The sequence below is a fragment of the Anomaloglossus baeobatrachus genome, chromosome 5 (genome assembly GCF_048569485.1).
Source record: "Anomaloglossus baeobatrachus isolate aAnoBae1 chromosome 5, aAnoBae1.hap1, whole genome shotgun sequence".
NCBI lineage: Eukaryota > Metazoa > Chordata > Amphibia > Anura > Aromobatidae > Anomaloglossus > Anomaloglossus baeobatrachus.
Window position 1 is genome coordinate 487659659 of NC_134357.1, and position 15452 is coordinate 487675110.

Here is a 15452-nt window from a genome sequence, read left to right on the forward strand (position 1 = left end):
CCTCATTTGACAAATAGAAGTGATGTTATAGATCTAGTTGACTCAAGCATGAGAAAGTTTGAGTATATTATTGAGAAATTTTGAAGGCCATCAACAGATTGAATTAATTAATTTCTCTGAAAGATACTTGTAGCCCTGTATCTTATAAATAATATGTCCATGTTAGTTTGATGGTTCCTTTATTTATAGACCACAACCTGACTGTCCCTCACCGCCTGGAGGATTTGTACGAACTCTACCTTCGAGAGCTGGAAGATGGCACATTGGACCGAATAACCATTATTGATAAAACCTCTGTTTTGGCCTTAAAAGTAAGTTTTTCCCCCATAGGGCACCGATTGGATAGGAGCCCAAAGGCATCAGGTTCCTTCATTTCTTCCTAGCTCATTTATCCACTATTAGTGAAGAGATGTGAAGTTCTCCATTGTGTCGAAAGCACTAGTTGTAAGATGTTGCATGTTTTTCACTAGACTCCAATTCCACTTTTTGATACTTTGCAGGACAGCCAGAACTCATTGCCGAAAATCCCTCAGATCACAGCAGAAGAGACGTCCCAGGAACCAGACTCAGACCAAGAGAGCGTTCGCACGTTTGGATCAGACAACAGGAATTTGAACCAGATAGAGCCCTACAGAAGAATCCTTCCGCGACTACTCTCGGAGACAGAAAGGTTGGAAACTCAGAATGTGCCCCAACAACAATAATAAGGTTATAGTACGGCCTAGTATTCCCCGAGGAACCAGTAACTAAGACCACTCTTAGATCTTTATCATGCATTAGATGGACCCAGGGACATCGCTGCAACGGTTCTAGCGTGGGAGGTATCTGATATTTTTATTTTATACTGGGGAATATAGTATTAAAGAAGAAGTTGTCCAAGCAGTGGACAACCCTTCTAAAGTAACAGTCACTATTATATTTGGTTCATAATTTCCTCCCAATGGATGTTTTGATAAATTCAATACATTTATATTTTATATATATTTCCAAGTTCTGCTGCTGATTATTATCGGAAGTGAAGAGATTTAACCCTTTATGTCATGTATTCTTTTGTCTATTAGTGATGCAAATAAAGTATTTAAAACCAGTCCCCGTGCCCGGCACTTTAAACACTCAACAGTGGTGACTCCACCTCCAATACACGTGAATGGGATGGTCAGCAAAGATGTAAGTAGGAGGCTTTTACCTCTGCTGCTGCTTCTTGTACATGGTATAGAGATTGAAAGGTTTATTTTTTGCTGACCTTCGACATTAGCTAGGACTCCTTCCCCCATTACCTTGCAAAGTTGTCTCAGCTGAACTAGCTTGTTAATTTAGTAGAGGGAATAAGCGTCTCATAATACATCTCTGGCGCTGCTCATAATGAATGATCAGGAAACCATTAAAATGTATAATACATGGACCGGCCAGGTCTGATGGTGCAAGAACCTTTAATGGTAACCTTAAAACGCACCAATCACCAGGCTTTTCCTAAATAACCCAAAGAATAGTGCTATACTGGCACTATTAGGCGGATACTACACATACCTATAGTTGTCAGCTAGGATGTAATGTTTTACAAACACAAGCAAGTAAAGTTTGTAAAATGAGCAACTTTTTGAATGACAGCAGCTGTGAATCAGCTGATACCTGGACTGCGTTTTCATAGTGATTCCCATCCCCTTGCTTGTTGTTCCTCACCCTGTTATTTATGTTAATTCTACTATAGAAGCATTTTACTAAGTGAATAGAAGGACCTTTGCTGATGTCATACCCATATGACCAGAAGGGCCAGGGTCTCAGACAATATAGCTGATACCAGGAATCAACATTATTTTTCTGTTGGCTGAAGTCCAACCCCTTCTGGTCACATGGGTATGACATCAGCAAAGGTCCTTCTAGCTACTTAAACACTTCTATAATAGAATTAACATAAATAACAGGGGGAGGAACAACAAGCAAGGGGGCAGGAATCACTATGACAAAGCACCCCAGCTATTAGCTGATCGGCAGCTGCTGCCAATCAAAAAGCTGCTCATTTTACAAACTTTACTTGCTTGTATTTCTAAAACACTACATCCTAGTTGACAACTAAAGGTATGTATAGAATCAGTATGATAGTGCCAGTATAGCAGTGGCTTTAGGTTATATAGAAAAATCCTTGTGATTGGTATGCTTTAAGACAATCCTTTTTAACAGATTTTGTCATTGGAAGCTTTTATGGCATATCCACAGGACTTCAATGCAAAGTGACCACTAGCTGCATTGACTTTCATGGAAAGCTCTTTGTTCTGCTCTTTACAGAACTAGCATAGACTTCAATGAAGAGGGCGGTTCACAAAGGGTCAGAGGACCTCGTTTTTAATAATTGGTTGCCCTTCTTGTTCTACAGAGTTGGTATGTTAATGCTTCTGATAGTAACGCTCTTTCAATGCTAACTTGGGGAGTGAACATTCCTCATAAAGGATTGTGAAAAACAATTTTCTAATAAAACTTTAGAGAATTAGTACAGAAGGTGGTCTATCATTTATGAGCTTTATTTTATAGCCATACAGGTGAGAGGCTACAAGAAGTTTCTCTCATTCTGGAGGACCCAAACATCAGTGCATTATACGAACAACCCCCTGATTTTAATAAGTAGCATGTAATGCTTAATTTATCCTGTGGTGGCGCTGTAGCAAAATGTAATACTTGACGACCAAAGATCAGAGCTGATCACTGATGATCCCAACAGTGTGATCATCTTATTATTGAAGATCCCTTCTAGCAAGAGACATTTCTTGTAATGGACAAGGCCTCTAAGAGATGGATTGGAAGATGATTAGTTTTATCTGTGAATTCACTAATAAGACTTTTGGATGCAATATTTTAATCTTATGGGTTTTTTACAGTCTTTTCCACGTGACAATAGAGTAAGAAACAGCCACATCAACTCCTCTCCTGACAACAGTGACAAGGTTGCATTAACACGGAAAGGTGAGAGGCATTAGATGGCAAATTAAAAGGGGTCTTCTGCTTTCGAAAACATCCAACATACATAATTACTCTTCCATACAATACCTATGAGAAAGGGACATATTCATGCCTTTAAGTCCAGACACCCCCAATAACATATCTCTATATTATCATGTCCCTGTTGAATCTTCACCAGCACCAGCACATTACGTAGCCAGAACCAAAGCAAAACACATGATTACTCAGGACCATTTTGACAGAAGGGACCTGTAGCATTCACAATCATGGTCACTTCCAGTTGGTTGGTTTTGGAGAAGACGCCCAAACAAAATATTACCAATAAGTAAAACTCTCTGAGGTTAGCAATCGCTAGAGTTCCACCAAAAACTCACATTCTGAGGGTTGGATAGAGTTTGTGATAGATGCATAAGGTGCCCATGGCAGTCCCTGGCAGATTTGGGGTATTAGGTACACATGTGTGGTTACCTGTAAAGGATTTTTTTATTTTTTTCTTTAAATTCAGAGAAAAAAGAAATTCTAAGCAGCATTAAAAGTATTTCGGTAAAGGCAGCCCGGAGACGTTCCCGTGTTGTAGAAGGTGACCGTCTGCAGCTACTTCAACCAATGAAAGAGAGAAGTAACCTGTCAGTCCATTCTCTCAGCGAGAGCGAGGACAATCCTTTCAGAGATCAGCCAATACCCAGCTCTCCAATCCACCATGCAGCCAGTGAGGACAACCTCTCCACCAGCACCGGTGAGATGGTGGCAACCCTAGGAAGAGGAGGAAACCAGCAGAGAGACTCCCCGGGACTTTGGAACCAAGCACAAAAGAAAGGAGGCCAGAAGTTGGAGAAAAGAGAGGAGTCGTTAGAAGTTAAGCGAAGAAAGAAGAGGTCAAGGTCTTTTGAGGTCACTGGCCAAGGGGTAAGGATGTGCAAAATATAACAGGGACGGTTTTATGTAAAATACCAAAGTGGCCTAACCACACCCAGTCATCACCAAGTTGTCTCAGGATTTCAAAATCCCTGGTGTCTAGAGTAAAGAAGGTTTATTGATAAATGCTCTGGTGGTAAATTGGTAAATGAATAAGTGATAAATTGGCCATGCTCTTGGGGTTCCATATTGGGAACAATAGATGGGCACCTTTTAGCAATTGCCTAGTTTGCCACCAACCATCGCTAATTAGAGCATAATATCCAAAGAGATGGACTGTAGGTAAGGGTTCTCAGCATGAAAAGGAAACTGAAAATGATTCCATCATTTATTGTCCCTTTATGTTTCTGTAGCTTGGACGACTGAAGAACCATCCTTCTCGAAACCGAGCCCTTGAGAGCAACTCTGAGCACAAGATCCAGAGTAACATTCCTCAGAATGTCAATAGTCGTGGGAAAATTGTGCTTCCTATAGCACAGGTCAAGCTTCCTCAGAATCAAGCTGGTGGGTGTCATGTAAAGGCCAGGTACAGTACGGACATCATAGAGCGAGGTCCAGAACCCCTTTTTGACACCCTTGGCTACTTTGCTGCTAACATCCTGTTAATTGACTCATACGTTCTAGTGACTATAACTTTTACATTTTGGTGCCTAAGTTAGATCCTTCTGGATGGCCGTAGACTATAAACGTCCGGGCACTCCATGTTCTACACTGCAGTAACGTTCTAAAAGGTCACTGTGTGAGGCAAATCCCGGGATATGAAGATGAATTATGACTCCAGTCATAGTCCCTCATCACTCCCTGGCAGTGCCCCCTCCCTTCTTGTTCTCAGTGTTCCACTTACACCTCCATGGCCATGTCCTGTGATATGGAAATTAGGTGGTGTGGGAACAATGGACACAGGATGACTCCCTGCCGTCACCCTGTAGTAGGAGCTGCTAGCTAGTTAGCAAGGCTATGGAAATAGCCAGACAGAACGACTCCAGTAAAAAATGGTTCATATCTCGCAAGCCATATTTCCGATAAATATGGCAACCATAAAAATGGTGTCTCTGCATGCGGACGATGCCGGCACACCCTTTTTATGGGAGCAGGACATTGGGAAATGCCCCAGGCGTGATATCAGCCAATGGGGAACTGGCAGACAGGTCATGAGTCCCCTCGTTCTGTAGCTAAATTCATAACTGTCACAATGAGAGCATTGGCGTCCGCCTACGACGCTCCCAGGCAAAGTTATAGCCAAAATCCCCTTTCTGGATAATTCTGACTAAAAGCGGGGGGGAGTGGCAGTGCTCCCTCTGAGGTCACTAAGGTAGGAGGGGACCTGGATCTGTCCAGGTTGATAACCCTACTTCGGCCATTTTCCAGTGTTCTTTCGCTGGGGGCACGTGTAGGAAACATCTGTGGGAAGGATCCTAGAAACCTGGGTACAGCGCCCCCCTGTGGCCAGACGCAACAAGGTAACTGCTGGAACTGTGTATGCCTGTTTGTAACCCATGCTTTGATTGTAACTGTACTCTGACATATGTATATTCTGTAGATTCCCTATTGTATATATTGTAGTTCTAGTGTGCTTTAGGCTGATTAAATTATATAATTAATCTTGGGCTGTTCTGTTATCTCGATCTTGAATCCCACGTCTGTGTGTTCGGCTAATAGTTACCGTAAATCGGTTGGTGGCAGCGAATTGTGCCAAGGATTATTGTGGGGAGGCCAGTGAGATTCGGGGAGATTTTATATATTCCGCCCGCGGAGGTCGGGGGAATATATACCTTACTCTCACCGGGGACCCTTCAATAATCGGCATAAGTAGTATAGCGGCCTCCTTGCTTATTGTCGGGCAATTCCATAATTGGCCTGACTATAAGAGGGGCGCTAGAGAGCGCGTCACGTGCTCTGTCTGTCGGTCGGGAGGTATAAAGGAGGGGTGACCCCCACTTGTTACCCCCCGATTGTGACGTACTGGTAGCCAGCGCGGGGGATTTCTGAGTGACCCCCCCGGTGGTTTGTGACATATTGGTGGCATAGCGGTGGGATCGAGATAATAGTGTGTGTGAGTGTGAGACCCATACTCCCAGACACTAAAGACTGCCTGCAGCAGCTGTGGCTGCTGGGGTCTTCAGACTAGCTCAACACTAGAGTGTCAGAGTGCAGATACTGTAAGGTGTGTGGAGGCATCAGGTGTCAGTTCTGTGTCAGTGACCAAAAGTCTGCAAGAATGGCTGATGGCACCAGGAGCAGAGCTATGCAACTGGCCAATGCTAAGGCAGGAGCCGAAGAGAGGGAGGACGGTGCTGTGGACAGCAATGAGGAGGTTGCCCACGAGTCCTCCAGGAGCTCGACGCCAGAAAACCGTTCTGCCGAGGACATTGCGCAACCTGGCACTGCTGGACAAGATGAGGAGGAGCTCACCCAAGGTTCCTCAACGAGCCAGATGCCAGCCCTCCGCTCTGAAAGGGACAGTGAATCGCCTAGCTCTGCAGCGTGCCGCAGATCACCACGTGCCATTCCACCGAGCCTGGGAGGCTCGGATAGCCTTCTTCAAATGGCTATGGCCCTTCTCCAGGCTGGAGACCAGAAGGGCTACAAGGAACTCCTGGCAGAGCGCAGGGCAGAGCGGCAGGCAGCGCGTGACTCTGAGGCTGCGGAGCGGCACGCAGAGCGTGAGGCTGCGGAGCGAGAGCGGCAGGCAGCGCGTGAAGAGCGAGAGCGACAGGCAAACCGTGACTACCAGCTGCAGCTAGCTCAGCTCCGGCCCTCATCAGCCACATGTGACCTTCGAGACACCAAACTTCCAAAGGTCCGTGTTGAGGACTTCCCAGTGCTGGAGAAGGATGGAGACTTGGACTCTTTCTTGACTGCTTTTGAACGGACTTGCTTGCAGCACCATCTGGACAAGGACCAGTGGGCCAAATACCTGACCCCCCGTTTAAGGGGTAAGGCCCTGGATATCCTTGGGGACTTGCCTGCTGAGGCAGATCAGGGCTACGACACCATCAAGCGGGCCCTGATCCAACAGTACAACCTCACTCCAGAGTCCTACCGCAAGAAGTTCCGGAGCCTACAGAAGGGACCAAAGGACTCCTGGGCTGACCACCGGCGGGCACTTGCCCGAGCTGCCGACCACTGGACCCAAGGCCTGCAGCTTTCCACCGGACCGGAGATCCTGGACTTGTTCATCACGGAGCAACTCTTGTGGAACTGCCCTGAGGATCTCCGCCAGTTCATCCGAGACCAGAAGCCAAAGGGGTCCACGGCTACAGCTGCCCTTGCCGATGACTACACCAACAACCGGGCCCCTGAGGCCAGGAGAGCGGCCACCAGCAGCACCTGGAGAGGGGGTAAGATGAATTCTGCGACTGCCCCACCTGCCCCTAGACTGCAGGGGGTGTCCCCCTCAACTCCCCTCTCCAGGCCCGTGGCAGAGCCAAGACGGTGCCACCAGTGCAACCTACCTGGACACTTCAAGGCCATGTGCCCTCAGCGTCCCAAGGCCCCGGCTCCGTCCCCGTCCCAAGGGCCGCCCAAGGTGTATTGTGTGGGTGGGGGTGGTGGTAGGTCCCTGGACAGCTTCCAACCTGTCACCGTCGGCCGGTCTGTGACCATAGGACTGCGAGACAGCGCCTCGGAGGTGACTCTGGTGCGGCCTGAGATGGTGTCCCCCCAAGACTTGATCCCTGGAAAAACCCTCGCTGTCTCCGGGATTGGAGGCACTGACCCGGCGCTGCCTGTTGCTGACATTTATGTGGACTGGGGCGCAGGGCGGGGGGTGAGGGAGGTGGGGGTAACTGATCGGATCCCTGCAAACGTGCTACTTGGGACAGATTTGGGGCAGATAACCTCCCAGTTTGGGCCCCCCCCAAGGGCTGAACCTTCAGCCCGTACTGACATGACTCCTAACAATGTTAATGTGTTATCTATGAATGATGTAAGGGAGGAGGGAGTGAACTCTGATATTTCTGCTTGCACAGACACCATAGACACACACACAGCTGCAGCTGTGACAGGGGAGGGGGTCAGAGAAAGGTGTGACAATGCCTCTACAAGTAACCAGCCTGTGAGCTGGGATCTGTTGCCCTCTGCAGGGATAAGCAGAGAGCAGGGTGCTGCAGGGGGAGGACCAGTGTGTGGGGTGGGGGCTACCACAGCAAATGTGGGGTCCCCAGAGATTTCACAGCGGGGTTCTGTTGCTGCAGGAGGGGAACAGGCAGGTGAGATTGGGGCCGGTCCAGGAGCGGAAGTGCTCCCAGGTAAGATCTCGGTGCATGGTTCCCCCACAACCGGGGTGTCAGGAAGCCAGGTAGGTCTGCCTGAACCGGCGACTTGGTCAGGAACGGAGGAGGAGCAGGCACGACCCACGGTCGCAGCGGCTGTGGCCGCTGTCACCCGCAGTGGGAGTGCTGGAAGCCAAGGGGCCTCCCGGAGGTCCGATAGCTCTTCCCCTTCTGACCAAGGGGCAGCCGAGTCAGGTGGAGGCCAGGACACAGGTCCCGGGGTACTGACTGAAGATGTGACAGTCTCGTCGATTCTGGCCACATCTAGTCAGGGGTTTCAGGCAGCGTTAGAAGCTGACGACAGCCTGAAAGCTCTTAAGGAGCAGGCGGCACAGCCTCCCTCGGACTCGGACCCGGAGCGAGTGGTCTGGGACCAAGGACGGCTGTACCGGGCCACGGTCCAGCAGGGTTCACCGGAGGCGTGGCCCAGGGACCGACAGTTGGTGGTACCCTATCCGTTCCGGACGGAGTTGTTGCGGATCGCACATGAGATTCCGATGGCCGGACACCTAGGGATCGCTAAGACCAAGGCCAGGTTAAACCAGCATTTCTACTGGCCAAAAATGGGGGCCGATGTGGCTGCCTACTGCCGTTCGTGTGAAACCTGTCAGAGAGTGGGGAAGGCGGGGCCACGCCCCAAAGCCCCACTGGTATCTCTGCCAATCATCGATGAGCCTTTCAGGAGGGTGGCTGTGGATCTGGTCGGCCCGCTGGCCATCCCCAGCAGCTCCGGGAAACGCTTCATACTGACGGTAGTGGACTATGCCACCCGGTACCCAGAAGCAGTGGCCTTGTCGTCCATTCGGGCTGACAAGGTGGCCACCGCATTGCTGGAGATTTTCTCCCGAGTGGGTTTTCCCCAGGAAATGCTCACTGACCGGGGGACCCAATTCATGTCCCAGCTGATGGAGGCCCTCTGTAAGCAAGTCCAGGTGCGACATCTGGTGGCCAGCCCGTACCATCCACAGACTAATGGCCTGTGCGAGCGGTTCAATGGCACCTTAAAGCAGATGCTTAAGATGTTGGTCGACTCCCATGGGCGTGACTGGGAGCGGTATCTCCCACACCTGTTATTTGCTTACCGGGAGGTTCCACAGGCCTCAACAGGATTCTCACCGTTTGAGCTCCTGTACGGGCGACGTGTGCGGGGCCCCCTGGCTCTGGTGAAAGAGGCTTGGGAAGGGGATTTGGCCACCCCTGGAGTGTCGGTTATCGAGTATGTCATGCGCTTCCGGGACAAAATGCAGGCCTTGACGCAACTGGTACACGACAATATGGCTCAAGCCCAGGCCGATCAGAAGCGTTGGTACGACCAGAACGCTTGTGAGAGGACCTACCAAGTGGGTCAAAAGGTGTGGGTACTGGTCCCCGTACCACAGGACAAGCTTCAGGCAGCCTGGGAAGGCCCATACCTCGTGTACCAGCAGCTCAACCCTGTGACGTACCTGGTCACCCTGGACCCTGCCCGTGGAAGGCGGAAGCCCTTCCATGTGAACATGATGAAGGCACATCATGAGCGGGAGGCATGTGCGCTCCCCGTGTGCAACCTGCCCGAGGAGGGAGAAGCGGAAACCCTCTTGGATATGCTAGCCCAGGTTAGGGCAGGCGGATCCATTGAGGATGTGGAGGTTGGCCACCAGCTCTTGGAAGACCAACGGTCCCAGCTGTGGGCCACCCTCCTCCCCTTCCGGGGGTTGTTTACCAACCAGCCCGGAAGGACTGACTTGGCTGTCCATCACGTGGACACTGGGGATCATCCCCCGATCCGGCGTTCAGCATATCGGGTCTCCCTGGAGGTGCAGCAACACATGCGCCAGGAGATTGACGAGATGCTGAAGCTGGGGGTGATCCAGGCATCCAACAGCGCTTGGGCCTCGCCTGTAGTCCTCGTCCCTAAGAAGGACCGAACCACTCGGTTCTGCGTGGACTACAGGGGGCTCAATGCGGTCACGGTCGCCGATGCGTACCCAATGCCACGCATCGATGACCTGCTCGATCAGTTGGCCGGGGCTCAGTACCTGACCATCATGGATCTGAGCCGGGGATATTGGCAGATCCCCCTGACTCGCAAGGCCAGGGAACGCTCTGCCTTTATTACCCCATTTGGACTGTACGAGTCCACGGTGATGCCATTCGGGATGAGGAATGCCCCTGCCACTTTCCAGCGGATGGTCAACACCCTGCTCAAGGGACTTGAAGGGTACGCGGCCGCGTACCTAGATGACATTGCCGTCTTCAGTCCCACCTGGGAGGACCACCTAGAGCATCTAGCACAGGTGCTCAGGCGGATCCACCGGGCAGGTTTGACCATCAAGCCGGGAAAGTGTCAGCTGGCCATGAGCGAGGTCCAGTACCTCGGTCACCGGGTAGGTGGGAGAACACTGAAGCCCGAGCCTGAGAAAGTGGAAGCCATCGCATCCTGGCCCACCTCCAGGACCAAGAAGCAGGTGATGTCCTTCTTGGGGACCGCTGGGTACTATAGGAGGTTTGTTCCATGCTATAGTAGCCTGGCAAAGCCCTTGACGGACCTCACCAAGAAGAAGCTGCCCTCTGCAGTCGATTGGACAATGGACTGCGAGACAGCCTTCCGGGCCCTAAAGGACGCCCTGTCCAGCCCGCCCGTGCTACAGGCAGCCGACTTCACGCGGCCGTTTGTAGTACAGACCGACGCCAGTGACTTCGGCCTCGGTGCGGTGCTCAGCCAGGTGGACTCTGCGAGCCAAGAGCACCCAGTCTTGTACCTGAGCAGGAAGCTGTTACCAAGGGAAGTTGCCTATTCCACGATGGAGAAGGAGTGCCTGGCCATAGTGTGGGCCCTGCAGCGTCTGCAACCCTATCTATACGGGCGCCACTTCATCGTGGAGACGGACCACAATCCCCTCAGCTGGTTGCACACCGTCTCTGGGACGAATGGGCGATTGTTGCGATGGAGCCTTGCGCTCCAGCAATACAACTTCACCATTCGCCACAAAAGGGGCCGTGACCACGGTAACGCAGACGGGCTGTCCCGACAAGGAGAGGTCGCGGACGGGCGCACGGGGGAACACCGGAGTGTGCTGCCCCCTAGCGCCCTCAAAAGGGGGGAGGTGTGAGGCAAATCCCGGGATATGAAGATGAATTATGACTCCAGTCATAGTCCCTCATCACTCCCTGGCAGTGCCCCCTCCCTTCTTGTTCTCAGTGTTCCACTTACACCTCCATGGCCATGTCCTGTGATATGGAAATTAGGTGGTGTGGGAACAATGGACACAGGATGACTCCCTGCCGTCACCCTGTAGTAGGAGCTGCTAGCTAGTTAGCAAGGCTATGGAAATAGCCAGACAGAACGACTCCAGTAAAAAATGGTTCATATCTCGCAAGCCATATTTCCGATAAATATGGCAACCATAAAAATGGTGTCTCTGCATGCGGACGATGCCGGCACACCCTTTTTATGGGAGCAGGACATTGGGAAATGCCCCAGGCGTGATATCAGCCAATGGGGAACTGGCAGACAGGTCATGAGTCCCCTCGTTCTGTAGCTAAATTCATAACTGTCACAATGAGAGCATTGGCGTCCGCCTACGACGCTCCCAGGCAAAGTTATAGCCAAAATCCCCTTTCTGGATAATTCTGACTAAAAGCGGGGGGGAGTGGCAGTGCTCCCTCTGAGGTCACTAAGGTAGGAGGGGACCTGGATCTGTCCAGGTTGATAACCCTACTTCGGCCATTTTCCAGTGTTCTTTCGCTGGGGGCACGTGTAGGAAACATCTGTGGGAAGGATCCTAGAAACCTGGGTACAGCGCCCCCCTGTGGCCAGACGCAACAAGGTAACTGCTGGAACTGTGTATGCCTGTTTGTAACCCATGCTTTGATTGTAACTGTACTCTGACATATGTATATTCTGTAGATTCCCTATTGTATATATTGTAGTTCTAGTGTGCTTTAGGCTGATTAAATTATATAATTAATCTTGGGCTGTTCTGTTATCTCGATCTTGAATCCCACGTCTGTGTGTTCGGCTAATAGTTACCGTAAATCGGTTGGTGGCAGCGAATTGTGCCAAGGATTATTGTGGGGAGGCCAGTGAGATTCGGGGAGATTTTATATATTCCGCCCGCGGAGGTCGGGGGAATATATACCTTACTCTCACCGGGGACCCTTCAATAATCGGCATAAGTAGTATAGCGGCCTCCTTGCTTATTGTCGGGCAATTCCATAATTGGCCTGACTATAAGAGGGGCGCTAGAGAGCGCGTCACGTGCTCTGTCTGTCGGTCGGGAGGTATAAAGGAGGGGTGACCCCCACTTGTTACCCCCCGATTGTGACGTACTGGTAGCCAGCGCGGGGGATTTCTGAGTGACCCCCCCGGTGGTTTGTGACACACTGTATAGTAGATGAGCTGCACAAGATTGTGAAAAGTGGGGAGTCGGCTGTCAGACACAACAAGACTCCTTATAGAGAAGGTGGAGATGGATATTTACCACCTCTGACTTCCCAATTGCTATAGGATGGCAGTTTAGGAGTCACTAACAGTGCATTCTCCTAAGGATCCAGTGATCATGTGATCGTTGGGTGTAGGGAAGGAACAGGATCTGCTAGGTCCTTAGAGACCCATTCAGCTCTGCTACGCAGGCAGGAGACTGAATTTGCCCTATAACTGGGGCTGATATATCACACCTAGTTACAGGCAAAATCCGATAAAATAAATATTTAAATTTTGAAATGCCCCCCCCCCACCACACACACACACACACACACACACACACACACACACACACACACACACACACACAGGACTTTTATGACCTTATGGGGGGAACAATATGTAAAATAAATGAAAAATGAGGAAATAAATTGCTAAAAAAAAAAAGCAGAGGGAAATCGAAATTGCTGTAACTAGCCCCATAAAGAATGTAACAATTGGGGTCATAAAGGCCGTGACTGCAACTGGGCCTTGGGATGTAGGGGGCCTGCTGACTCCAGTGCCTGCTTCAGCTGGATGTACGTCCGAGGGCACACATCCAGCTTACATGCATTACATACAGCACAGGGACCCATCAGGTCCCTGCGCTGTAATACAAGCTACCAACCAAACAGTGGCTGACAACTGAAGTCGGTGTGCACGTGACTGGAGGCATGTGACAGGGACATCATTCACCATAGCGCAAACGCCGATGTCAGCTGCCGGGAACTGTGCGTTGGCTAAAGAGGAGGACTTTGCGTTGTGTGGGAGCGAAGTGAGGTGAGTAGAATGTTTGGGTTTGTTTTTTTATGCATTGCAGACAGAATGGGGACTATACATATGGGAAGGGGCCCAGGATAAGAACAGATATACCAGCATGGGCCCAGGGTGGGACCAATATATACCAAGATGGAGACCATATATACCAGGATGGGCCTAGGGTGAAGACATATATGCCAGGATTGGCCCAGGATAAGAACATATATACCAGGATAGGCTCAGGATGGAGACATATATACCAGGATGGGCCAAGGATAAAAGAAAAAGACTGATGGCACATCCTATCTTTCTAATGTAAACAGGTGCAAACTGAATATGAAACATAGTAAGAAAAAGGAGAGAGTTGCACACTGCAGTGCTAAGAGAGGTGAAACAATGAATATGGGAATATAGACATGCATTACTGCTATGAAAAAACATGTAAAAATTTAGATACTTAACACACAAAATTGACTAGATTTTATGTGAGCCCAACAGCCAGCGGCAAGACAACCTCATTTTGTTGGGTTCCTATCAAACTAATAGGAAAACAACAAGTGTGAAGTATCTCAATTTTTACATGTTTTTTCATAGCAGTAATGCATGTGTATATTCCTATATTCATTGTTCCACATATCTTAGCACTGCAGTGAGCAACTGTCTCCTTTTTAGGCCCAGGATAAAGACATATATACCAGGATGAGTCCAGGATGTGGACATATATTCCATGATGGACCCAGGATGGGGATATATGTACCAGCATAAGCCCAGGATAGGGACATATGTACCAGCATGGGCCCAGGATGGGGATATATGTACCAGGAAGGGCCCAAGATAAGAACAAATATGCCAGGATGATGGACATATATACCTGGAAGGGTGGCAGTTTATACCAAAATGGGGACATACTGTACATACCAGGATGAGGACATGTATACCAGGATGGGGGACATATATACCAGGATGTGGACATATGTACCAGGATGGGGAACATATATACCAGGATCGGGAACATATATACTAGGATGGGCCCAGGATGAGGACATATATACCAGGATTGGGGACCACATATATCAGGATGGGGACCATATATACCAGGATGGGCCAAGAATGAGGACATATATACCAGGATGGGGAACATATATACCCGGATGGGGGACATATATACCAAGAAATGAATAAATATACCAGGATGGGGTGTAATATTTAACAGAATGGGGGACATATTTACCAGAAAAGGCCCAGGATCGGGTTCATATTTACCAGGAAGTGGCCCAGGATGTGGACCATATATACCAGGATGTGGACCATATATACCTTAATGGGGACCATATATACCAGGGTGGGCCCAGGATGAAGACATATATACCAGGATGGGGAACATATATACCTGGATGGCGGACATATATACCGGGATGGAGAATGAATATACCAGGATGTGGCCCAGGATGTGGGACATTTGTATAGGATATGGGACATTACTACATAATGAAGGGCGGGGGCAACTCGTGTGTCTTTTAGGATTTAGAACGCAACAAAGGCCCATACATCTCATGTGGGGGGAAGGGCCCATCAGACTCTAGTTAAACCACTGAGCCCAACCCTCCTTGGAAACAAAAGGCAACAACATGTGACTTATATATAAAAATAGTTGCAGAAAAGGGAACAAAATGTACAATGTATCTTTGTGGTCATGAAAAAAAAGTAAAAAATATGAAAAACAGGCAGGTATTTCATTTATTTTCCCACTGAAAAAACAAAAAAAAAAAAAAAATATGAAAATAATGTAAAAAATAGGCCCAACATATCATGAAAGGAAAATATTTGTACAGTATATTACAAAAGTGAGTACACCCCTCACATTTTTGTAAATATTTTCTTATATCTTTTTATGGGACAACACTGAAGATATGACACTTTGATACAATGTGAAGTAGTCAGTGTATAGCATGTATAACAGTGTAAATTTGGTGCCCTCTAAATAACTGAACACACAACCATTAATGTCTAAATCACTGGCAAAAAAGAGAGTACACCCTTAAGTGAAAATGGTGAAGGGTTGCCCAATTAGCCATTTTCCCTCCAGTGTCATGTGACTCATTAGTGTT

At 49.1% G+C, this 15452-nt stretch overlaps 1 protein-coding gene across 1 annotated transcript in view; it reads left to right on the plus strand.

Annotated features, from left to right (window-relative positions):
• Positions 1 to 15452, plus strand: part of KIF19 (kinesin family member 19) — a 105728-nt gene that overhangs the window by 81341 nt on the left and 8935 nt on the right. Inside the window, exons 14-19 of the mRNA XM_075350686.1 lie at positions 190 to 311; positions 501 to 670; positions 1062 to 1167; positions 2871 to 2955; positions 3458 to 3858; positions 4221 to 4371. Coding sequence (XP_075206801.1) covers positions 190 to 311; positions 501 to 670; positions 1062 to 1167; positions 2871 to 2955; positions 3458 to 3858; positions 4221 to 4371 — 1035 coding nt within the window. The remainder of the gene's footprint in view (positions 1 to 189; positions 312 to 500; positions 671 to 1061; positions 1168 to 2870; positions 2956 to 3457; positions 3859 to 4220; positions 4372 to 15452) is intronic.